General features: G+C 43.4%; 2 protein-coding genes across 8 annotated transcripts; both read right to left on the bottom strand.

The window, feature by feature from the left end:
* Window positions 1–638: 638 nt before the first annotated feature.
* LOC106598918 (uncharacterized) lies at window positions 639–7,974 on the bottom strand. 3 transcript variants are annotated; one of them, XR_006769071.1, is made up of 10 exons: window positions 6,338–7,974; window positions 6,125–6,194; window positions 5,857–5,955; window positions 5,578–5,638; window positions 5,138–5,489; window positions 4,723–4,992; window positions 1,953–3,741; window positions 1,733–1,805; window positions 872–1,622; window positions 639–749 (listed from the first exon to the last, which is right to left on the bottom strand). XR_006769071.1 is itself a non-coding variant. In XM_045714521.1 (10 exons), the coding sequence occupies exons 2-10, from the start codon at window positions 6,406–6,408 to the stop codon at window positions 1,477–1,479; spliced, it is 2,931 nt and encodes a 976-aa protein (XP_045570477.1). In that variant the 5' UTR covers window positions 6,409–6,425; window positions 7,384–7,974; the 3' UTR covers window positions 639–1,476. The 3 variants fall into 3 exon arrangements, 2 of the variants coding, with proteins under 2 accessions (XP_045570477.1, XP_045570478.1); XM_045714521.1 differs by having other exon boundaries at window positions 639–1,622; window positions 6,338–6,425; window positions 7,384–7,974; XM_045714522.1 differs by having other exon boundaries at window positions 639–1,622; window positions 7,384–7,974.
* Window positions 7,975–8,174: 200 nt separating this feature from the next.
* On the bottom strand, window positions 8,175–25,055 carry mtf2 (metal response element binding transcription factor 2). Of its 5 annotated transcripts, none has more exons than XM_014189945.2 (15): window positions 24,794–25,055; window positions 23,976–24,192; window positions 23,778–23,859; window positions 21,759–21,854; window positions 19,800–19,897; window positions 18,643–18,767; window positions 18,434–18,529; window positions 18,243–18,311; window positions 17,810–17,933; window positions 12,866–12,933; window positions 12,617–12,790; window positions 12,272–12,380; window positions 12,105–12,148; window positions 11,911–12,018; window positions 8,175–10,831 (listed from the first exon to the last, which is right to left on the bottom strand). In XM_014189945.2, the coding sequence occupies exons 1-15, from the start codon at window positions 24,796–24,798 to the stop codon at window positions 10,462–10,464; spliced, it is 1,785 nt and encodes a 594-aa protein (XP_014045420.2). In that variant the 5' UTR covers window positions 24,799–25,055; the 3' UTR covers window positions 8,175–10,461. The 5 variants fall into 5 exon arrangements, with proteins under 5 accessions (XP_014045420.2, XP_014045422.2, XP_014045424.2 ...); XM_014189947.2 differs by having other exon boundaries at window positions 11,911–12,015; XM_014189949.2 differs by having other exon boundaries at window positions 11,911–12,012.
* Between the last annotated feature and the right edge of the window lie 186 nt (window positions 25,056–25,241).

Here is a 25,241-nt window from a genome sequence, read left to right as displayed (position 1 = left end):
CGACATACCTATATTTATATCACAAGTGGCTTTATATCACAACCCACTGAGACTTCGTGCTCCAGTCTCATGACTCCCACTGAACTCTGATCAACAAGGCACATTCTGATGGGAAGCAGGCTTTAGAGTGTGTTTATATGATAGATGTAGCTACTGTGTATTAGCCAATGGGTGGATAGAAGACTGCACCATCAGTAATAGTGACCTTTGGGCGTCTGTGTAACATTTAAGTAATCAATACTGTTATATCATCTGTTACAACTAACTTAATGAATGTGTGATTGAAGCCAGGATCACAGTATATAATGGAAAGCCTATTTATTTATGGTCAGATTGCCTCATGGTTTGCAATGGTGTTTAACTCATAGTAAATATTCTTGTCAGACCATTTGTGTCACACATGAACCTGACTGCCAGGGACTTTATCAATATTTGAGTCCAAAGGGGAGAAGAGAATAGGATTCATAGGCTTGGCAGCAGACCTATATAGTCCATGTTGAACTCTACCACTGGATTAAGACTCATAGAATGTCATGAAGGATTTCTTTGAACTTTGAATGCCCATTAATTTTCTTCTTTGTCGATCTCTCCACTCTACTTTACTTTTTAAATATACATTTCACTAAAGGACTCATGAATGCATGAAGTGGCAGTTTATTATTGAAGGAAGTGAAAGGAAGCTTCATGGGCATCTCCTTCCTCATTGGCGAGCAGGAGGCAAGTTCCTCCTCTGGTTGTGGTGTAGGACACTATGAACAAGAGGATGTGGTGTTTAAAAAACAGATAATAACAAATACTGATCATGCACAGCACTACCTGCATGCTTTATGTCTCACTCTGGATAGTCGGAAGGGGAGTGAGATCCACTTACATTTTTGTTGAGATATTTCTTTGGAAGCTTCGTGAATGAGATTAATAGGTGAAAAGAGAGTTTTGAAATGAGTTTTGAAAGAGTTGAAAGGACTGGTTGACAAAAAAGTAACAATTCTTGGGCCTCTCCTTCCTTGTTGGGGAGTAGGAGGCAAGATGGTCCTCTGATGCAGTTGCAAAACCCGTGTAGAAGACTGACAACAGCAAATCCCACTGGGCACAGATGTCAGTTCAACATCTAGTTTTGATTTACATTTGGTTGAGTTGTCAACTAACGTCACTTCAACGTTTAAAAAAAAATCACCATGTCATTGGATTTAGATTAAAAGTTGGGTGAAGAAAAGACGAAATGCCCTGACGTTCATGACTTGTTGTAAATCCTATCAGTTCATCATGTAGATTTTTTGGTGTGTTGAAATGATGTGGAAGCGATGTTGATTAAACCAGTTTTTGCACAGTGGGATGTCAGTAGGACTGAGTTGAAATGATTAGTTATGGCAGTGAAAATGAACACTTCTTGAGCCTCTCCTTCCTCGTTGTGGAGTAGGTGACGAGATGGTCCTCTGGTTGTGTTGCCAAATAACCAAAAGGACATTTCTACTGACGCTAGCTGTTGTCATGCCTAGACATGGCAGAGTATACCCTGATTAAAAAGAATTGGTTCTTTGGCCTTTCTGTCCTCTGTGAGGAGCAGGAGGCAAGATTTTCCTCTTGTCGTTGTGCATTCTCTGGTGTTGGAGTAGTGCAGAACACTGTGAACAAAGAACGTGGCGTTAGAAAATGGATAACAGAAAACACTGATCATGCACAGTACTACCTGTATGCTTTTGAAAGCAAAGTTAGTAATCTATTAGCTACATACTACTATAGTTGACATCAGCAGGATCCTTGGTGGTCTCAAGGGGAGCGATATCCCCTTTGTTGACTTTCTTGCTCTGATGATTTAAACGCGAGGAAAGAAGAATTTCAAAGAATGTCAAACAAGCTTAACATTTATTTTTGATTGCAGTCAAAATACCAATACATTTACTGTCCAAGTTGATCTCAATGCCTTGCCCAAAATAATGAAGACTGGGTTTTACCTTTATGAGACTGATCTTTGGGAGCTTAGGAAATGAGAATGTCAAGCTCTTGACTTTGTTTGTTGGTTTGGTCATCAAAGATCTGTCGCACTCACGGTTGATCGGGTGGACAGATGAGGTTGAATCAGTGGGCAGTGGTGCCGTGTTGCTACAAAGCCTTCCATTAATGTTCTCTCCGGGGGGAGACATATCCATTTCACTGGCTGTCTCAACCACCTGTCTTGTGATCGTAAAGACATCTATGATCACACGGCAAATCATTGAAAGAGGGTTGCAGCACCCTGGGCTAACTTCAGAACTCATCACCTGAGAGGGAGTGACTGGTCGGATGTTCTGACATGACCTGGCAACCTCAACCACTGCAGATGGAGGGAGGAGGGCAGTGAGCAGCTGCTCCAAAAGGGTCTTTATAGATCTCTCGGTGATAGTATATGCTATCTCCAGCAAACCCTTCCTTGAGATCTCCCTTTGAAGTTCCCCTGTCATGCTGGACTTTGGCAGAGCAGATTCTGATTTTGACCTGTCAGCTACAGATTGTGCTGTTAGTGTGCTGTTCACCATCAAAAGGTTTCGCAGCTGGTCGACTAACTTGTCAGTGTGAGGACGAAGAATACCAGAGGAGAGGAGGATCTCCAGGCTCTTCTCTGCTGACGCTGCATCCTCACGGCTGAGCACCATCCTCTCCATTAACTCAGACACAGCCTTTTTTGCATAACTTAATCCCTCTGCGTCTGACCAAGTTGCAGGGCTCTTTCTGCCACTTTCAGCCACTCTTCTCTCTGAGGAGACAGGGCTGTCCAGTCCACCTCCCTGGTGGTGCAGACTCTGCTCTGGCGTTTCTGGGGTAGTGATAATGCTTCTACCCCTGTCACTTCCAGAAGTGGTCAAAGTAGCAGTCTTCTGGACGTCGACCATGCTGAAAGTGGTGCTGGTTGAAGAAGTTGTCCTGGAACAAGCCTTAGACAAGCCTTCATCAACACGTTCTTCCTGCACCATACTTTCTGGTGTCAACTTTGATGGGACCCTGCCGTATAGCTCCACTGAATCCTCTGTATGAGGCATGGATCCAACGTGGAAGAGCATTCCCCCGATGGAGGGAAGTAGAGAATCATCGGATTCCGACTGAAGAACTTCACTGACCTCTGTGATCTCCTCCCTAGAGGGTTCAGAAACTGTACTAGATCCAGCTTTCTCTGCTGCCTCTTGCTCTGTACCCTCGTCAGATGATGCTGGCAGTTCAACAACTAGCCTGTGCTCTTGTTGTGCCCTCTCGCTGCTCTGTTTGATCCCCTTGGAGATACTCCTCATTTTTGCTGACAAAACACGAACAAAGCTGTTAAAACAACGTTTCAACGGTCTACTTCCTTCCTTGTTGCCATCCCTGTCTCCCTCTGCTGATGAGGTGATCAAAGGAACTCCTTGGCCCTCAACCGCTGCCAACCCATCTTTGCTATAGAGCTTGGCAGATCCCACTATAGTAAGTAATTGTGATCCCGAGCAGGTTTGTTGGAGAGCCCTGGACAGGGCGGCATTGATCTGCTGCACTACCGCCTTTACAATGGCTCTGGCTTGCCTGTCAAAGACACTCTGGAATAGCTGTTGCTCTAGCTGGTTAGCTGCCAAGTAGATGTCCTGCAGCACTTCAATCACTCTATCTTGGACGTCTGTGTATATCATATCCTGAGTGATACCAAAAAGCTCCTCCAGAGGGTCCATCAGGATTTGGAGGCTCACTTGTGTGCCTGAACTGTGTGCAACTTCATCATGTGCCTCAGTGGAGGTAAGGGATCTGTAATAGACAATAATGTACACCGTTGGGAACATACAAAGAGTTTCATTCCAAATGTTTGTTGTATTGTGAAGAAAATGTCCTGAATGCACTCATGACTCCATTCTATGCCTTGTGAAAGCCTAAAACTGTAAGATTGTATTTTATAACTTGTTGGCAATAGAAAAATCTTTGAAATTATGCCCACCTGACCCAGATTGTGATTTATAATGAACCGTTCTTAGGACTGCGTAAACAACAACAGTAATTGTGTTCCAAACAAAACAACTACAAGTGTGCTTGGTCTAATTCTTCAACGGCACAGCTAGGAGATTTTAATAAAGCACCTTAGAGTTGAAGACTCTTGAGTCATAAAAAGTGCATGGAAATTACTAAGGAACTGTGCACACTTTGGAGAGGTGTGTGGCCACTTGGAAACACCAGTTAGACCTCTCACTCAAACCCTATTATGTTACTGAGTGTATCCAGAGTGTTTTCAGATTTGTTTATCAACAAATGCAGCAAAAATGTTGCCAACAGTCAATTTCAAATGTGCATAAATATCAACAGTGTAATGTTTGGATTCAGTCTTGTCAGGTGAACTGTTGTGTTCTCACCTTTAGTCTAATAATTTCCCCATAATCTCCAAATTGCTACCATGGTTATTAATATACTTTCCATATTTCTTCTGTTAGAAACATTTTAATGTAGCCCTATCCATATAGGCCAATTCCCATGAGTGTAAGGGGTTAAACAATGGATATATAGCGTTTAGCAACTAAACACATTTTAAAGCTAAAATCTATTAATTCAAATTCTGAGAATAGTACTATTAATATTAAAATAGTAATCATTTACACACAAAGGTGAGAAATGTGCATTTTGCAACAAAACTCTTACTATCAGATAAGTGATGTCATAGACCACCTGTTTAGGACCTTTTTTCAACTCTTACAAGAATGAGAATGGAATGAATAATGTAGTCAAACGAAATGAACATACAATCTTGACTGGTAGGGGGTGGGCGACCGTACACTACTGCAATACGTCTTCAAGCTTCCACTCCTCTCCGGAATTGGGCTGCTTTCAAAGTGAACTGTTCTCGACAGAGAGCGACAATCCATAGTGTCCATGTCCAGCACTCTGTCGTTCTCCTCCTGCAGAATACTGGAGAAGTAAATCCGGTCCAGGGTGAATGAAGATAAGTCGATATTGAGCACCTTGGCCTCCACCTCATTTTCAGCCCCATGTGCGTCAATAGATGTAAGGGATCTACAACAGACAATGAACAATAACATTGGGTTTATTCAGATAACTTTCATAGATCTAGGATTTGTTTTCAACTTCCACATTTAAAATTAAAGTAAGAATGAGAAAAGCATAGGCTGTCACAGAATTGGTAAAAAAAAATACTTACGGTTTTGAAGCGTAGGGAGCTGCCGAGCGTACACCACTGCAATATGGCTTTGTGCTTCCACTCCTCTCCGGAATTGGTCTGCTTTCAAAGCTAATTGTTCTTGAGAGACAATCCTCAGTGTCCATGTCTAGCACTCTGTCCATCTCCTCCTGAAGAGTTCTCAAGGAGGCTATCTGGTCCAGGGTTGGCAAGGAGTCACAGTCAACGACTGTGGGCATCAGGGTGTCATTATCTACAGGCATCTTGACCTCCACCTCATCACATGTATCCACCCTCAGGACCTCTTGGTACTGCAGCTGCTCTAGGCTCTCCGCTGAGTTGTTATCCGTGTTGACCGTAGATGTAAGGGACACTAGAGGAAAGAAGATGATATATCTGACACATTGCTGGTGTTATCATAGTGATACAATAAAGTCATCAAGTAAAGATTAAACACTGACCTGAGTCAAAGCTTGGAATACATCCAAGTGAACACCCAGCAGAGGACAAACCTAGGTTTCCCTGTTTCGAGACAATTGTAAACCGTGTCAAATATACTAATATAGGCAATGCAGCAATCATAACATTTAATAGCACATTGAGTTCATGAAATGCAGCTGTTACACTGGGTAAAAGAGCAAGAGCTAAATGCGTTTGACGAGAGTCCCCTTGGCTTTTGAAGGCAGGTTGGCAGGTTATTTGTGAGAAATGTACTGACAGTAACATAAGATGATTGCTACCTTCAGTCTCTTCCTCTGACTTTCAGTTGCTTCCACTTGTTCACCATTTTCTTGTGTTTGACTGTCCATCACTTGATCCAGGGAGCTAAGCATGTCATTCTGTGAGCATGAAAATCTATTGATTAATAGCTTACTAGGCTAAAGGTACTAGATAACATATTGTAGATTATAGATTGCTATCATGTTTTATGCTTTCAACTAGACCCAGCAGATTAGAAGACATTTTATGCTCAAGATTTATTCAACAATTTCAATATTCATTTTTCACCGTGTGTTCCATTGCTCCAAGGAAGGACACATCTGTCACGGGCAGGACAGCAGGCTCAGGAGACGGGTCCCTGTAGGCCACAGCACGTCTGAGTTAACCATTGAGATTTGGTTGTTGAGTGTATTTAGTGGTCGTAAGTGGTTGTTGAGCACCTATATAGATCCATTTTAGATCTGTCAGTCTGTCTTGTCTGTCTGCTTTAAAAATAGCTACCTGGACTTCTCAGGGGACGCCTCGGACTCCTCGGGACCAGTTCCCTCGATTTTCACAATGTAGTCAGACATTTTTAGGATGATGTTGTCTGAAGATAAACATATATCTTATTCCCACAACTCAATTAAATTCATGTGTTTTCAGGTTTTAAAGGGGCAATCAGCAGTTGTTTCGCAAAAAAGCTGAGAGATGGGGCTGGAGACGTAACCGCTCTCAAATTCATAGACAGAGCTATGGACGCAAGGACTGACCATCCATTATATCACAATTATAGTTGGAACCATGTTTTGAGGGTATATAATGTTTGTTTACATTTACTTTGTTTACACAGATTGGAGTTAAACAAGCTTATATTTGGGGGTCTGATGGGATATGACAATTGAACTAAGCTCATGTGCCATTTAAACGTTTTTTCAAGAATCAAATGGGTACATATCATTAATAAGTCCGGAAATGGATGTAGGGCCTAGCAACTGCTCTAACTTTGTTAAATTATTTAGCTATATAACTTTTTGTAAATAACAAAATAAAAGATCAATGTACCTCAAAACCGTTTTGTCGGTGTGACTTACAAAGTTGAGATGAGAAAGATGACAATTTCAGTTGAGCAAGACTAGTGGCATCCAGTGAAAGTGATGAAATACATGAATGTTGGTGACATATAGTGGTTTATGCGAGAATTACAGGAGGGGCGTTTAAACCCAAACCACCCTATAGCCTAGTCCCACCACCACGTAGCTAATAATCATTATTTTTCATTGACACCCTTATGGGTGTTAATCCTCAGTGCCCTGTTAGCAACACGTTAACCACGTTTATCAAACATCTAGAAAACTCAAGCGGAAACTGAAGGGGCAGAGAAACATTTCCCTGCGTGTGCCTCGTGTCAGTTTAACATTACATAGAAACATACGGCAGCATTTCCTTTTCCTAGCCTCAGCCACAGGCTTTCGTCTCCTGAGTGAAGCCTGGAGCCGAGGCTGGCAACGCATTATCGGGTCATCTGCTAGACAAGTCGCAGTGGTCTACAATCAAAATACATGTACCTCGTGGATTAGTCTACATTAGCCTCTGTGACAGACTTTGACCTCACGCAGTCTGAGCGGGTGTCCTTTCCTAGCTGATGGTAGGTAGGCCTGAAAACTGACTGACTCCTTGATGAAGAACTGACCCAAGAAGTCCTGTCACGCTCATGTTCAGGTGACGTATTTCTGGACCAGATTACGTCATAGGCGAAAGAAGGAAAACAAAATACCCCACGACAACAATAGGCTACACTTCTATAGTATATCATCTTGCCTTGTATCTTGGGACATATGCCGCGTTCAAAATAACTGGGAACTCGAAAATCTCCGACTTCAGCGCGTTCAAGACCAATGGGAACTCGAACACAACGAGCTCCGACTGGGAACAATCGGAATTCCAAGTCGGAAACGCTGGCATCTTTCTGGATCTCCAATCTGAAGATCACCGTTGTCATGATTTGACCTCATTTCCCTCACTGAGTTCCCAGTTGTCTCGAAACTGCCACTTCATCTTTGGAATAAAACTTATACATATACGAATAAATATAAACTACCCTTGTATCATGTCAATGATGATCGCCAGAGATGACCACAATGACACAGCTGACATGTAAGCCAACTACTGGAGTGAAATCTGGGTTAATGTTAACTAGCTAGCTGGTGACAATGTGTGACGTCAATTAATTCTCTACTCTGTTTTACTTCATGGAAATGTAACATGCCATACATTTATTTAAAAAACAGCAAGATGACATACTGGAATCAAAACAAAAGTGCCATTGTGAAGAAAAAAAACTAAACAATGATATCAGTAGGCTTTTAGATATTTATTATTCGGCTGAAGAAGCCTGCTCAAAGCCAGTAGAAAACAGAAAGATCCAGGGGTCTAACACTGGAGCATACACACACAAGCATTTCACTACACCCGCAATAACATCTGCTAAATGTGTATGTGACCAATAAAGTTTGATACAGAAGAAAAGCTTAAAATAACTCAACTTTTTTTTAAATAAAGGAGGTATCAACGTCAAGACCCAACTCCACTGCCTCAAGGGGAAAATGGCATTTTCTGAGAATAACAAAAACACATCCAACAGCAAGAGGCATCAACTGCTTGAACTCTTACAATGAAACAGGGGGGGGAGAAAGAAAAAAATAATAATAAAAGAGAGAGAGATACCTAGTCAGTTGTACAACTAAATGCATTCAACTGAAATGTGTCTTCTGTATTGAATCTAACCCCTCAGAGGTGAAGGGAACTAAAAAAATATTTAAAAAAAACACTTCATGAGATAAGTGGAAGATAAATGTTTTCAGATGAACTAAGAGACATTTTGTGACCCAGTAGCATAATGGACTGAACTACAGCTTTTTGAAAACAGCCAGTCACAGAGGAATGACTAAATTAATGCTACATTTGCTTTAAAATTAACTTCAACGAAATACTGACACCACAGAAAATGTTCCAATGTTCCATCAATAACATGTTATATTCCAAATCTTTGAGTTCTATGAGCACGTCATAAATACAGTAAAGTTGCTGAGCATATCCTGAGTGGGTTCTAGGTGAGTTTGGCTGTACCAGCAGACGTCTGACTAAGTGCACAGTTCTGAGGAGTAAAAGGTGAAATAAAAAAACAAAAAGGCCTGAGTCAGATGTAACCAAAATATTGTTGTGGTTTGTTGCCGATGCCAATCTTGCGGTCAAGTGATTGAAATACAAAAACAATTGTCTTTCGAGACTTAAGTTGCATAGGCGGCTTTAAGAATTTAAGAATGATTATTTTTTTAGTAAAAAGGTCCATGAGATTTTTGCATTCAATGTTCGCACTGATCAAAGTCATAAAATAACCGCACAGAGGGAAGAAAACTAAGGAACAAAGTCCTTTAAGAGGTTCATAAATGTAACTGTAGATATTTAAAAGTACAATGATTGCATATAAAAAAATGCAGCAAAAATGTATATCTTCAGAACATATATTGTAGAACACAAGTAAAAACGTGGGTACATTACTCAACCTTTCAAATGTAACAAGGCCTAACAGTATCAGTTACCGCATGACACATGAATTCAGTCACTAACGTTCTTTCGCACAAGCTCAGCCCTCAAAGCAAATTCTACCAGTAATTAATAATGTGTTAGAAAAAGTCTGAGTAAAATCTTGACATAGTGTAGATTTGGACTAGAACAGTGAAATTAATACTATTCATAGTGAGATGATTTGCAGAACATTAAGCAGAGATTAGAGCTAGAGGTTACACGCTTTCAGCTGCCAAAGAAACTTCATATCTAAGTGATTTTATGAGCCTGGGTACAACGGGTTCAGGAGAATTGCTGTATGACAGGCTGAACTTGATACAGTATGTGCAATCAAATCCAAATCGTAAAAAATGAACTGTGTCTCACTACACACTCTCAAGGCATATCAATAAAAACAAGTAGAAAAGTAAAGATATATATAATAATTCATAATAAACAATAATAATAAACGGGTTTGCAGCAGCACAACATCATCTCTGTTGTTTGAGTCCCTCTCGAACATCAACTACTCACAAACAGGCACACTTTCAACATATCAGGTCAGGCGCAAAGACACTCAAACACCATTCACACCCCCTACCTAGCCACTCTAAACACCATTCATTTTACATTCTGCCAAAGCTTATCTCTTAACCTCTTCAGTTTACAAAATCGAAACAGATCTGAAACACAAAAGACAAGTCACAGAAAGACCATATCACTGGAAATGCAAGCGCCGTTCCAGACTGGGCAACACTTGGGAAGCCCGATCTCAGAAGGAGAGTGCAAATAAGCAATTAGGCCCGAGGTGGTGTGGTATATGGCCAATATACCACGTCTAAGGGCTGTTCATATATCACAAACCCCTGAGGTGCCTTATTGCTATTATAAACTGGTTACCAATGTAGTTAGAGCAGTAAAAATACATTTTTGTCATACTCGTGGTATACGGTCTGATATACCACAGCTTTCAGCCAATCAGCATTCAGAACCACCCAGTTTATAATGCTTTATAAACGCTGTGTAAACATGTTGAGCGCTACGTACATGTAATAAACTACGTAAGCGCTATGACAAGTTTAGGAGGCAGTGACGCCCTCCCACTCCACCAGGTATTGAACCTTGCCGTCCAGGGTGACCCGGCGAGCTAGGATGCGGTACTTCTCCCCGCACTCCAGGCGGCCTGCCACCCCAAAGTAGCTACTGATTGAGCTCTTCAGGTGGGACAGCTGACCACCTTGGCACAGCCCGTGCACTATGTCCGTGGAGTGGAGCCCTGGCAGGGGGTTGGGGGACTCTGGGAGGTGGTGGGGGTCTGGCTGGTGAGGGGGGATCTCAGGGTTGGGGGGCTGGAGGGGTGCCCGACGTGGCCGGCCCCGTCTCCTCTTCAGGGGGGGCTGGGCGATGGGCCAGTGGCGACCCGTGAACGTCTTACTGGAGCTACACAAGCTGGGGAGGAATAGGGAAGAGAGAGCAAGAGAGAGAATTAGTGAGGTTGTGCACTGATGTTGGGCGATTAGGTCTGGCTCGCAGTCAGCGTTCCAATTCATCCCAAAGGTGTTCGATGGGGTTGAGGTCAGGGCTCTGTGCAGGCCAGTCAAGTTCTTCCACACCAATAGACAAATCATTTCTGTATGGACCTCGCTTTGGGCATAGGAGCACCGTCATGCTGAAACATGAAAGGGCCTTCCCCAAACTGTTGTCAAAGTTGGAAGTACAGAATCGTCTAGAATGTCACTATGCGGTAGGATTTCCCTTCACTGTAACTAAGGGGCCTAGCCCGAACCATGAAAAAACAGGCCCAGACCATTATTCCTCCTCCACCAAACCTCACAGTTGGCAATATGCATTGGGGCAGGTAGCGTTATCCTGGCATCCACCAAACCCAGATTCGTCCGTCGGACTGCCAGATGGTGAAGCTTGATTCATCACTCCTGAGAAGGTGTTTCCACTGCTCCAGATTTCTATGGTAGCGAGCTTTACACCACTCCAACCGACACTTGGCATTGCGCATGGGGATCTTAGGCTTATGTGAGGCTGCTCGGCCATGGAAACCCATTTCATGAAGCTCCCAACAAACAGTTATTGTGCTGGCGTTGCTTCAAGAGGCAGTACAGAACTCGGTAGTGAGTGTTGCAACTGAGGACAGACAATTGTTACGCGCTTCAGCACATGGTGGTCCCATTCTGGGAGCTTGTTTGGCCTACTACTTCGCGGCTGAGATGTAGTTGCTCCAAGACATTTCCACTTCACAATAACAGCACTTAGAGTTGACTGGGGCAGCTCTAGCAGGGTAGAAATTTGACGAACTGACTTGTTGGAAAGGTGGCATCCTATGACGGTGCCACATTGAAAGTCACTGAGCTCTTCAGTACAGGCCATTCTACTGCCAATGTTTGTCTACGGCGATTGCATGGCTGCATGCTCGATTTTATACACAGCAGCTGGCATGGCTGAAATAGCCTAATCAACTAATTTGAAGGGATGTCCACATACTTGGTGTACCATAATGCTATTGTAGAATGTACCTGGACTGTCTGGAGAGGCTAGTTGAGGTAGTTTCAGTGGTGCGGACGGCACTGATGGATTCCATCTCGGAGGTACTGGAGGAGGGAAGAGATCTGTCACTCCTGCTGCTGGGAGTAAAGAAGAACACCACCATTCAACAGTTTCACAAACTGAGCAAAAGTTTCACAAATTACATTTTTGGGGGATAGCTGACCTCCTTAAGGACTGGGAATCCAGAGGTGGTGGTGGCTTCATATCCTTCAGGGAGGGATAAAAGAGGTATTACACATCTCAATGGATGAACAACATACCTCTCAACATGTTTTAACTTGGGTAAAGGTGTTAACGTCGATCAATACAAGTAGTATTAAACACACACACCTGGGCCAAGAGTTCACTGGAGCGACTTAGCTTGGCCAGAGTCGCCAGGGAGTGACCTCCCTGCTTCTTCATCTTCTTGGCCTTCTTCACCACACCATTGGTTACTTCACTGGAACAACAAGATTCACACCGTCAAATTGAGTCATCATAGTTTACTGAAAACAAAAGGATAGTTCTCTTTTCTGGTCCCTTATCTTACCAGTCAACTTCTGGCTAACCAAACCCAACCAAAAGTAATCAGATAAAAACAAAAAAAAACAGCCTTACCAGGATATCTAGCATGCAAAAAAATGTGTTTTTAAATTAGTTTCTCCTAACATAATTTAGTAAAAACTTGAGTTCCACCTTGTGTTGGTAAGGGGCTTGATAGCCTTCCTGCCTTTGATCTTGATCTCGTTGGAGGCCCTCTCTGGCTCCCCTCTGTCGGCCAGCAGGTCAGAGCTCTGGGGTCCCGGAGGAAAACGGATCCTCAGCCCAAAGAGGTGCTTCTTCTTCTTGATCTCCTTCCCTGACATGAACCTAAGAGAGATGGACAAATGAGGGTGGATTTGTATGCTAACATTAGAGAAATCATAAGGTCAGAGAGTTACTCACATGCTGTGGTTGCTATTCAGTGCTTCCAAAATACTTTCATATCGGTCCGACTGAGGAGTGGCTGAAAGCTGGATTTGGAAAAATGAAAAAGTCAGATTTATTTAGTGTTAAAATGTCATATTGCTGTATCAAATAAAATAAACTCAACAAAAATATGTTTTTGTTTCATGAGGTGAAATAAAAGATACCAGAAATGTTCCAGACGAACAAAAAGCTTATTTCTCTAAAATGTGCAGAAATGTGATTACATCCCTGTTAATGACCATTTCTCCTTTGCCAAGATAATCCATCCACCTGACAGCGCGAGGGAGAGAAAGGAGGGGGCAGGTAGAACAGCGCGAGGGAGAGAGAGGAGGCAGGCAGAACAGCGTGCATATATCTTAGTAATCTGGATCTCGCAATATCTTGTATGCCTCGCAAATTCACCAAAGTAGCCCAAAGTTCGCCTCTTCCTCTCTGGTTTTTATTTAAAATCACGCAACTTTCCCCAGGCAAAATATCCAAGATGGCGTAGCAGTCAGAGGTCTGTTGTCTTGTCCCGTCCCATATATATATATTAAAACCCTTTTCTTTTTTTAAATTTCAATTTCCATCTACGAACTGAACATACTCTCCTGCAAGAGCCGGAAGAACCGGAACCCCCATCAGGAGCTAGCCAGCTAACTAGCTACTAGTCAGTTAGCCACTGCTAGCAGTCATCACTGTTAACACGGACATCAGCCAGCCTCAGCCCGATCAATCCCTGCCAATCTGCACAGCGCAATATCAACCCAGAGCATATCGGACTGCTTTTTCTCTACCATATTCTCCGGATTCCTACCGCAAGCTCTGAACCTTTACACCGGATCATCGCAGCTGGTATCCGAGAGGCTACTCCTGGCTAACGTCTCTGTCCCGAAGCAAGCACCAGCCTGGAGCTAGCCTCGAGCCAGGCCCATCTCCTGGCTAGCTGAAGATGTCCATCAGCCAATTCTTGTGCTACAATACATATTTTGCCATTGGCCTGGACCCTTTTACTGCCGACACAGAGCCCCGCCGATCCATCACGACTGGTCTGCCGACGTAACCGTCCGAGGGGGTTTCAACAGGCTCCTCCGTTGCGACGTCCCATCTGCTAGCCCCGACCCGCTAGTTGTCTGAATCGCCGTGTCTCCAGCTCGCCTACCTACTCACTGGACCCTATGATCACTCGGCTAAGCATGTCTCTCCCTAATGTCAATATGCCTTGTCCATTGCTGTTTTTGTTAGTGATGGTCTTATTTCACTGTAGAGTCTCCAGCCTTGCTCAATATGCCGTAGCTAGCCCTTTTGTTCCACCCCCCACACATGCGGTGACCTCACCTGGTCTATGATGTCTCTAGAGACAAAACCTCTCATCGTCACTCAATGCCTAGGTTTACCTATACTGTATTCACATCCTACCATACCCTTGTCTGTACATTATGCCTTGAATCTATTCTACCATGCCCAAAAATCTGCTCCTTTTACTCTCTGTTCCGATCGCACTAGACGACCAGTTCTTATAGCCTTTAGCCGTACCCTTATCCTACTCCTCCTCTGGTTATGTAGAGGTTAACCCAGGCCCTGCAGTGCCTAGCTCCACTCCCATTCCCCAGGCGCTCTCATTTGTTGACTTCTGTAACCGTAAAAGCCTTGGTTTCATGCATGTTAACATTAGAAGCCACCTCAAGTTTGTTTTATTACTGCTTTAGCACACTCCGCCAACCCGGATGTCATAGCCGTGTCTGATTCCTGGTTTAGGAAGGCCAACAAATATCCTAAAATTTCAATCACTTACTATAACATTTTCCGACAAGATAAAACTTCCAAAGGGGGCAGAGTTGCAATCTACTGCAGAGATAGCCTGCAGAGTTCTGTCATACTATCCAGGTCTGTGCCCAAACAATTCAAGCTTCTACTTTTAAAAATCCACCTTTCCAGAAAGAAGTCTTTCACCGTTGCCGCTTGTTATAGACCACCTTCAGCCCCCAGCTGTGCCCTGGACACCATATGTGAATTGATTGCCCACCCATCTACCTTCAGAGATCGTACTGTTAGGTGACCTAAACTGGGACATGCTTAACACCCCGGCCGTCCCACAATCTAAACTAGATGCCCTCAATCTCACACAAATTATCAAGGAACCTACCAGGTACAACCCTAAATCCGTAACCATCGGCACCCTCTTAGATATCATCCTGACAACTTGCCCTCTAAATACACCTCTGCTGTCTTTAACCAGGATCTCAGCGATCATTGCCTTATTGACTGCGTGCGTAATGGGTCCGCGGTCAAACGACCACCCCTCATCACTATCAAACGCTCCCTAAAACACTTCAGCAAGCAGGCCTTTCTAATCGACCTAGCCTGGGTATCCCGGAAGGATATTGGCCTCATCCCTTCAGTAAAGGATGCCTGGTTGCTCTTTAAAAGTGATTTCCTCTCCATCTTAAATAAGCATGCCCCATTCAAAAAATGTAGAACTAAGAACAGATATAGACCTTGGTTCACCCGACTTGACTGCCCTTGACCGACACAAAAACATCCGGTCGCGTTATACATTAGCATCGAATAGCCCCCGCGATATGCAGCTTTTCAGGGAAGTCAGGAACCAATATACTCAGTCAGTTTGAAAAAGCTAGCCTTGGCTTTCCTCACAGAAATGTGCATCCTGTAGCACTAATTCAAAAAGGTTTTGGGACACTGTAAAGTCCATGGAGAATAAGAGCACCTCCTCCCAGCTGCCCACTGCACTGAAGACAGGAAACATTGTCACCACCGATAAATCTACAATAATCGATAATTTCAGTAAGCATTTTTCTACAGCTGGCCATGCTACCCCTACCACGGCCAACATCTCAGCACCCCCTGCAGCAACTTGCCCAAGCCCCCCCCGCTTCTCCTTCACCGAAATCCAGACAGCTGATGTTCTGAAAGAGCTGCAAAATCTGGATCCTATCAAATCAGCTGGACTAGACAATCTGGACCCTCTCTTTCTAAAATGATCAGCCAAAATTGTTGCAACCCCTATTACTAGCCTATTCAACCTCTTCGTGTCGTCTAAGATCCCCAAAGATTGGAAAGCTGCCGCGGTCATCCCCGTCTTCAAAGGGGGGAAAACTCTAGACCCAAACTGTTATAGACCTATATCCATCCTGCCCTGCCTTTCTAAAATCTTCGAAAGCCAAGTTAAACAGATCACCGACCATTTTGAATCCCACCATACCTTCTCCACTATGCAATCTGGTTTCCGAGCTGGTCATGGGTGCACGCTCAAGGTCCTAAGCGATGTCATAACCGCCATCGATAAAAGACATTACTGTACAGCCGTCTTCATCGACCTGGCCAAGGCTTTCGACTCTGTCAATCACCGCATTCTTATCAGCAGACTCAATAGCCTTGCCATCTCAAATGACTGCCTCGCCTGGTTCACCAACTACTTCTCAGACAGAGTTCAGTGTGTCAAACCGAAGGGCCTATGTTCCGGACCTCTGGCAGTCTCTATGGGGGTGCCACAGGGTTCAATTCTCGGGCCGACTCGCTTCTCTGTATACATCAATGATGTCGCTCTTGCTGCTGGTGATTCTCTGATCCACCTCTATGCAGACGACACCATTCTGTATACATGTGGCCCTTCTTTGGGCACTGTGCTAACAAACCTCCAAACGAGCTTCAATGCCATACAACACTCCTTCCAAGGCCTCCAACTGCTTTTAAATGCAAGTAAAACTAAGTGCATGCTCTTCAACCGATTACTGCCCGCAACCTCCCGCCCGACTAGCATCACTACTCTGGACGGTACTGACTTAGAATATGTGGACAACTCCAAATACCTAAATACCTGTAAACTCTCCTTCCAGGCTCACATTAAGCATCTCCAATCCAAAATTAAATCTAGAATTGGCTTCTTATTTCGCAACAAAGCCTCTTCACTCATGCTGACAAACATACCCTCGTAAAACTGACTATCCTACTGATCCTTGACTTCGGCGATGTCATTTCCAAAATAGCCTCCAACACTCTACTCAGCAAACTGGATGTAGTCTATCACAGTGCCATCCGTTTTGTTACCAAAACCCGAAATACTACACACCACTGCGACCTGTACGCTCTCACTACATATTCGTCGCCAAACCCACTGGCTCCAGGTCATCTAAAAGTCTATGCTAGGTAAAGCCCAGCCTTCTCAGCTCATTGGTCACCATAGCAACACCCACCCGTAGCACACGCTCCAGCAGGTATATTTCACTGGTCACCCCCAAAGCCAACACTTCCTTTGGCCGCCTTTCCTTCCAGTTCTCTGCTGTCAATGACTGGAACGAATTGCAATTTTTTTAATTTTTTTTTAATCACTGAAGCTGGAGTCATATCTCCCTTTCTAACTTTAAGCATCAGCTGTCAGAGCAGCTTACCGATAACTGTACATAGCCAATCTGTAAATAGCACACCCAACTACCTCATCCCCATATTGTTACTTATCCTCTTGCTCTTTTGCACCCCAGTAGCTCTACTTGCACATCATCATCTGCACATCACTCCAGTGTTAATGCTAAATTGTAATTATTTCACCTCATGGCCTATTTATTGCCTTACCTCCCTACTCTTCTACATTTCCACACACTGTACATAGATTTTTCTATTGTGTTATTGACTGTGTTTGTTTATGTGTAACTCGGTGTTGTTTTTGTCACACTGCTTTGCTTCATCTTGACCAGGTCGCGGTTGTAAATGAGAACTTGTTCTCAACTGGCCTACCTGGTTAAATAAATAAAAAAAAGGTCTTTATAGCCTATCACAGTGATAACGGTACTGTGATAAAAATAAAAAAAATGGGGGGGGGGACTATTTTTTTTTTCTTGATGTCAAGGATCACAATTTTGTTTAAGCGTTTTACCGTTTAAACATTCACACCCCTATTCCCAACTGTGTCAAGCTTCGTCCTACCTCCCCGAGCTGCAGTTGCTCCCAGTTGTCATTGATGTAAGTCATCAGCTCCAGCTCAGAATCAAAGTACTTCTTCTTGTGAATCACACTCATGTTGTAGAGGCTCAGATGTGCAACGTCCACCCTATTGGACAGAAACAAGGAAGGAAGCACAGAACAGCCACAAGTCAATGATTCAGTATGGGGATTGACGTGGAATAGAATAGCTTCATTTTGCTTAGAGGGAACGATGATAGACTACTACTCCAGTTTCATAAAACATATACACACACATATATACATATACACCCACATACACACTGTACTACTGTTAAACTGATTCAGTGTCATTGGGGTATCTTGTTTGCTTCAACACGGGAAATAGATCAACGGCTAGAGTGAATAACATCAATCCGTCTCGTACACCAATCAATTCGACACAAGTTTCTCTCACCATCTAAGAGGCAGTCGTTTGAGGAACTCTGGTTCACTACTGCAAACTGAGCAAATAAATAGATAGAACCTGGTGAGAAAGAAGCACAATAGTAGATTTATTTTCTTGCATGTCATAGGTAGTCACTCGGGCACATACTTCCTGAGAGATGACTTATCATACGAGGCTTTAAAGGGGCGGTTGTTTAGTACCTGTCTCCATAGAGCATGGGCGTCTTAAAACACTGGATACACGCCTCGTGGAACCACTGCTTACACCTGTTGCACTGCAGCATCTTCAGGTACCAGCTAAAGGAGAGAGGGGTTAAAACAGAGGACGTGTGTGTGTGTGTGTGTGTGTGTGTGTGTGTGTGTGTGTGTGTGTGTGTGTGTGTGTGTGTGTGTGTGTGTGTGTTACACACTCTCCAGGCCCTCCACAGTAGCAGTAGCATTGCTGGATGTTGGTCTTGTGGCCCTGGTCCCACACCAGGTCCTTCAGGGAATAAGGCAGAGACTGCTTCAGCTCCTGCAGGGCTTTGGGACCCTTCTGTCAGAGAACACATACACCGGACTGTGAGCTCAATTTGGTTGGAGCGTCACCTTACTATTACTACGACCTTTTCACACAGTGGTTTTGTAATATGAATATTATGTGTGGGTTCACTTTCCAGTGTTTTCATATTACATTATGTTATATTGTATTACGAACTGCGTGGTTCGAGCCCTGAATGCTGATTGTCTGAAAACCGTGGTACAGACTGTATACCACGGGTATGACAAAACATGCATTTTTACTGCTCTAATTACATTAATAATAGCAATAAGGTACCTCAGGTATTTGTGGTACATGCCCAATATACCACGGCTAAGTGCTTTAGCCAGGCACTCAGCGTTGTGTCGTGCAGAGAACAGCCCTTAGACGTGGTATATTGGCCATATACCACACCCCCTCAGACCTTATTGCTTAATTAGTGTATTTCTTTTTGTGTACCTTGCATGCTGAACTCACTAAATGTAAATGGACAATATACACAGACAAAACATTAGGAACACCGTCCTAATATTGCGTTTCACCCCCCACTTTTGTCCTCAGAACAGCCTCAATTCGTCAGGGCATGGACTCTACAAGGTGTCGAAAGCATTCCACAGGGATGCTGGCCCATGTTGACTCCAATGCTTCCCACAGTTGTATCAAGTTGGCTGAATGTCCTTTGGGTGGCACCATTCTTGATACACATGAGAAACTGTTGAGTGAAAAACCCTGCAGCGTTGCAGTTCTTGACAAACCAGTGCACCTTGCACCTACAACCACACCCCATTCAAAGGAACTTAAATCTTTTGTCTTACCCATTCACTCTTTGAATGGTACACATACACAATCCATGTCTCAATTGTCTCAAGGCTTAAAAATCCTTCTTTAACCGGTCTCCGCCCCTTCATCTACACTGATTAAAGTGGATTTAACAGGTGACATCAATAAGGGATCATAGCTTTCACCTGGTCAGTCTATGTCATGGAAAGAGCAGGTGTTCCTAATGTTTTGTACACCCAGTGTTAGTAATCACAGTATGGTAAGTACCTCTGTTGTGGCGAACACACACTCCCTACAGAGCCACTTCTCATCGGTGTCGATCAGGCTGGAGTCGATGATGGGGGAGTGGCAGAGCTGGTGGTATCCTGAAAAGAAAAGATGGGTCACAGTAAAGAGAGAATTACTATTGTATCAATACATTTTCCAGTGGTGGGACCTCTAATGACTAGATAGCAAACAAGGAATCCTTAAATGGGATATGAACCTACAAACATCTGGTCCCAAGCATAATTTTCCAACCTCGTCTTTGCGCTACAGGACAAAGAAGTTACAGTGGGTTTTGACCAGAGGCAGAACCCGTCGCTCCACTTGAAATTTGCATAACGTTTTTCCACCCCTCACCCACCCACAATTTCTCTGCATGTCCTCATTGAAAATTAACGGGGGCAGAACGTCTCTTGCCGAATTCGTTGTTGGTGAAAATCCACTTAGGAAGGTGATTAAGCCCTACCTTGTCCACATTGTTAGGAAGGTGATTAAGCCCTACCTTGTCCACATTGTTAGGAAGGTGATTAAGCCCTACCTTGTCCACATTGTTAGGAAGGTGATTAACTTATTTGGGAACGGGGGGCAGTATTGAATAGCTTGGATGAATAAGGTGCCCAGAGTAAACTGCCTGCTACTCAGGCCCAGAAGCTAGAACATGCATATAATTAGCAGATTTGGATAGAAAACACTAACGTTTCCAAAACTGTTAAAATAATGTCTGTGAGTATAACCTGTTTGGGATAGGGGGCAGTATTTTCACAGCCGGATAAAAAAACGTACCCGATTTAATCTGGTTATTACTCCTGCCCAGAAACTAGAATATGCATATAATTAGTAGATTTGGATAGAAAACACCCTAAAGTTTCTAAAACTGTTTGAATGGTGTCTGAGTATAACAGAACTCATATGGCAGGCCAAAACCTGAGAAGATTCTATATGGGAAGTGCTCTGTCTGACCATTTCTTGGCCTTCTGTAGCCTCTTTATCAAAAATACAGGATCTCTGCTGTAACGTGACATTTTCTAAGGCTCCCATAGGCTCTCAGAAGGCACCAGAACGTGGAACGATAACTCTGCAGTATCTGGGCGAAAAACAGTAGGGGTTTTGGAGAGTGCTCCTTCTGAGAACAATGACACTGGTGCGCGCGTGCATGTGAAGACTCCATTTTCTTATTTCAGTGTTTGAACGGATACAACGTCTCCCGGTTGGAATATTATCGCTATTTTACGAGGAAAATCGCATAAAAATTGATTTTAAACAGCGTTTGACATGCGAAGTACGGTAATGGAATATTTTGATTTTTTTTTGTCACGAAACGCGCCGGCGCATCACCCTTCGGATAGTGATTTGAACGCACTAACAAAACTGAGCTATTTGGATATAACTATGGATTATTTGGAACCAAAACAACATTGGGTGTTGAAGTAGAAGTCCTGGGAGTGCATTCTGACGAAGAACAGCAAAGGTAATCCAATTTTTCTTATAGTAAATCTGAGTTTGGTGAGTGCCAAACTTGGTGGGTGTCAAAATAGCTAGCCGTGATGGCCGGGCTATCTACTCAGAATATTGCAAAATGTGCTTTCACCGAAAAGCTATTTTAAAATTGGACACCGCGATTGCATTAAGGAGTTCTGTATCTATAATTCTTAAAATAATTGTTATGTTTTTTGTGAACGTTTATCTGTTCGGAAGGCGATTAAGCCCTACCCTGTCCACACTGTTCGGAAGGCGATTAAGCCCTACCCTGTCCACACTGTTAGGAAGGCGATTAAGCCCTACCCTGTCCACACTGTTAGGAAGGCGATTAAGCCTTACCCTGTCCACACTGTTAGGAAGGCGATTAAGCCCTACCCTGTCCACACTGTTCGGAAGGCGATTAAGCCCTACCCTGTCCACACTGTTCGGAAGGCGATTAAGCCCTACCCTGTCCACATTGTTAGGAGTGCGATTAATCCCTACCTTGTCCACACTTGTCGCAGATGACAATCTCGTTGGGATCCTCTGAGCACTCATCCTGGCATATTGTGCATACCATGTCCTCTCCTCCCTCGTCCCCTAAAAAAACACAGGTAGGATGGGTCATTCCTCTAGATCAGGGTTTCCCAAACTCAGTCCTGGGGCCCCTCCTGGGTGCACATTTCGTTTTTTGCCCTAGCACTACACAGCTGATTCAAATAATCAAAGCTTGATGATAAATTGGTTATTTGAGTCAGGGTGTAGTGCTAGGGGAAAAAAACTAAACGTGCACCCATGGGGGGATCAAGTTTGTGAAACTCTGCTCTAAACGATCAACAACGCATAACAGTTAACGTTTGTACTTTATAACTGACAAACAAAGGTGCGAGACCATGGTGGGAAGTCTCCATTTCACCAATGTGATGTGTGCACAGTGCTATATGCAGTACCATCTCCACAAACCTATCCCCATGTGCTACCAATCCAACATAATCAAACAAGATATGCTACTTTCACCCAAAGTTCACTGAAAAAGGAATCTGTCATTCATATCCAGTCCAAAGAGGGAGGGACCCTTTTTGAAGTGGATGTCATTTAATATAGAAGTTAAACACTTATTTTTCGCAACACCTGCAACCTCACTAAATAAAATGGCATAGCCTAGCATGCTGACCACACCACTCCCGTCACGTGCACGGCAAAATAATGCATGTTATTCAATCATTGCACCCACACTGCTCGCGCGTGTCTGCGTAGCAAGGTGCTAAAATATAACTTGGTTCTATTTGTGACGCTTGACGTGCTGAAAGTCCCACCTCCTCATTGGTTTTTAGGAGCATATACCCACGTGGGTGATTGAAAGATGAACTGAGGTCCACACTCCAGTCCTTTCGGTAATGCACCTTAAAAGTTGGTTGCCAACCGCCATATAAAGTCGAAAGAAGAAGCCTGAAGGAGGAGAGATTACTAGAAACAAACCTTTACCCTTTTATCTGTGGATGAATTGTCGGAGTAGAGGACCAAGTGCATTTCAGGTAAAATAACAACGCAATGTTTATCTCTGGACAAATTAGCTGGCTAACTTGCCATAAATATTTAATGCTTTTCGACCTGTCCCCAAATTAATATAGTTGGTTCAGAGTCCGTTTTGATATTTCAACCTGCGTGTCCTGATCGTGTCTGGTGTAGGTGGACAAAATGGCAATGGCGCACACACGGTCTGGTCAGAGTGTACGCATCAGTGCACAGGCCCTAGAATATGAACTTTATAACCTTAGGTGACACTAGTTGAGAGGCCCAACAAATTAATTCCTACTCAAATACAACTGGGGGTGCCATTTGAGGTTCAACATAACACAATCATATTTTTCTGCCACTTAGAACAAATACGATTGTGCAATTCCAATATGTCAAACATCAGTCATCTAACTAAAATAGGTGTTAATTAATGACAATCTAATTTCTAGGCCCCTCCCTGAAGTGTGACTCGTTAACATGTATAAAATTAACATGTATGAACACAGTAACACAGGCTGAGGAGTGCCTTCCCTATGCTTGTCTGTGGGGAATTTACAGTTGGTGTAGGAAATTCTGTGGTCTGTTAACTGTCTGGGACAAATTACAAAAGATAAACCAGGAGGAGATGGAAGAAACCTCAACCAAGGATATCAAGACAACCGGAGATAGAATGAATGAGGGCAAGCCTAACGGAATGAATAAACACATTTAACTGAAAAACTGTACATCCTGGAGAAGAAATCATACTTTCTGAAAGCAAAATTCTAAGGATTCTGCCCACTGTCTATTGGCAATATCTGTGGAGAAAATAGAAAGGCATGTATTTTTACTAGCAGACAGCTTTTTCTTAAGAGTGTAATACACACATATTACACAGATGGCAAATATCCAACAAGATGAAAGTTCAACATACTATCAAGTAAGCATAAAACGGTCCATCGCATTGACTATCAAAAATATGACGAACTTGACATGGAGCACGTCTTGTGCAGAAGAACTACTTGCCTGTCTGAATGTCCTTCCACAGAACCCAGGATTTGGACCGATCTTCAAAGACAACAAAGCAGCGGTGCTTGTCCTTATTTATCTGAGGGAGGAAGAAAAAAAAGATCAAGATCCTTTACTGCAAAATGACATAAGATATGTTTGAAATTATATTTACACCAAATTGAAACTTTCCACCTAGTAACTACAGCTGCTTACCTTTGTGATAGTCCCTAAATAAAACAGCCCATCCGACCATCGGGCTAGGACCTCTTGTCCCTCTTCAAACTTGTAGACGAGCTTGGTGTCTGTGTCCACTCCATGTCTATCCTCGGTAGAGTGGACGCTGGTCAGGGACACTGGCGTCTTGCACTGCTGCCGAAGGGAATGTGCTTTCTGCTGGTGGACCGGCAAGTGCTCTAATGCCGTTGAGTCTCTGTCATATTGGAAGAGAGAGGTGAATTAATTCCTACATCGTCCCCCCCCAAAAAAAGAAATTGGTGTCACTGTCAAACGTTGTCATTGTATTGAAGCTACAGATCAGTTGAGTCTCACCGTAGCAGTATATCTGAGACACAGAATAAAAGGGGATTATTTCAATGGGAACACTGGAAAGCCAAATCACACTTTTTAAGTAACAGTATCCAGCCATGCACGCTACTCAATAGAGAATTGTCTAGAATTTGACAGGTTGCGTCAACTCAGCTGTCAAGTAACTCAACATACTAGATATCTGTGAGAAAAGGAATAGTCTTGATGTGTTAGAGCCCTATCCCACTCTGCACCGTCACTTTTTCCTTTTGTTCGTGGGCTAGTTAGCTAGCTAGCTGTCTGGACATTTGCATCCGGGATGAAATAATGAATTGATACAATTAACGGCACATACGTTTTCAGTTCAATGGCTAGCTGGATACATCATGTATGCAATTAATCTTAGCAGTTGTCTACAGGCACAGGTATCGAGCTATAACAGACGGGATGATTCTGGAGCGCAACCTCAGCGAATAACATGTTATTTTGATAAGTTTGCGAGCTACCTCATTCGGTCAGTTAGGAGGGTCAAAATGCCACATATATTGAAATACTCGGTCGTAACCGGTGATTGGCGTCTTGTCCGAATATCGGTAAATCTCCTTGAAATGCTCCTCTCAAAATATGACACAATATAAATGTTGTTTAGAAAATAACAAACGGGTCATTCTCCCCTAATACATTCGCCATTTTTATTTCCCGCTGATATGGGAGTGCATTGTGGGAAGCGCTCGGTCAACCATGGCAGAAAGGGAGGCCCCAGTCGGCGGGAGATTTGTTTCCCTCCAGCAGTTAGTGTTGTTTCGCCCACCAAGCAAGGAGTTTTTCTATGGAGTTCAATGAGAGAGTGTCAAATTTGGTCAACAAAAAAAATGTATGGCTTATTTGCTACGATCCAATAGAAGTTTCATAATGCTAAATATAAGTAGGGAAGGTGACATCCCGGAAACTTAA

This window comes from Salmo salar, chromosome ssa03 (assembly GCF_905237065.1).
Source record: "Salmo salar chromosome ssa03, Ssal_v3.1, whole genome shotgun sequence".
Classification (NCBI taxonomy): Eukaryota; Metazoa; Chordata; class Actinopteri; order Salmoniformes; family Salmonidae; genus Salmo; species Salmo salar.
This window is presented reverse-complemented; position numbering and strand designations above follow the sequence as displayed.

Bases quoted from the DNA above. Each gene is read 5' to 3' on its own strand.
- mtf2 (XM_014189945.2), bottom strand. The intron at 23,860-23,975 runs GTAAGCAGCTGT...TTCCTCCCTCAG, and splicing joins ATTTAGGGACTATCACAAAG to ATAAATAAGGACAAGCACCG. The intron at 12,019-12,104 runs GTCAGCTATCCC...CTTTACTCCCAG, and splicing joins GATTCCCAGTCCTTAAGGAG to CAGCAGGAGTGACAGATCTC.
- LOC106598918 (XM_045714521.1), bottom strand. From the start codon at position 6,408: ATGTCTGACTACATTGTGAAAATCGAGGGAACTGGTCCCGAGGAGTCC. The intron at 5,956-6,124 runs GTGAAAAATGAA...TCATGCTCACAG, and splicing joins TTGGAGCAATGGAACACACG to AATGACATGCTTAGCTCCCT. The intron at 4,993-5,137 runs GTAAGTATTTTT...TGTCTGTTGTAG, and splicing joins GCTCCCTACGCTTCAAAACC to ATCCCTTACATCTATTGACG.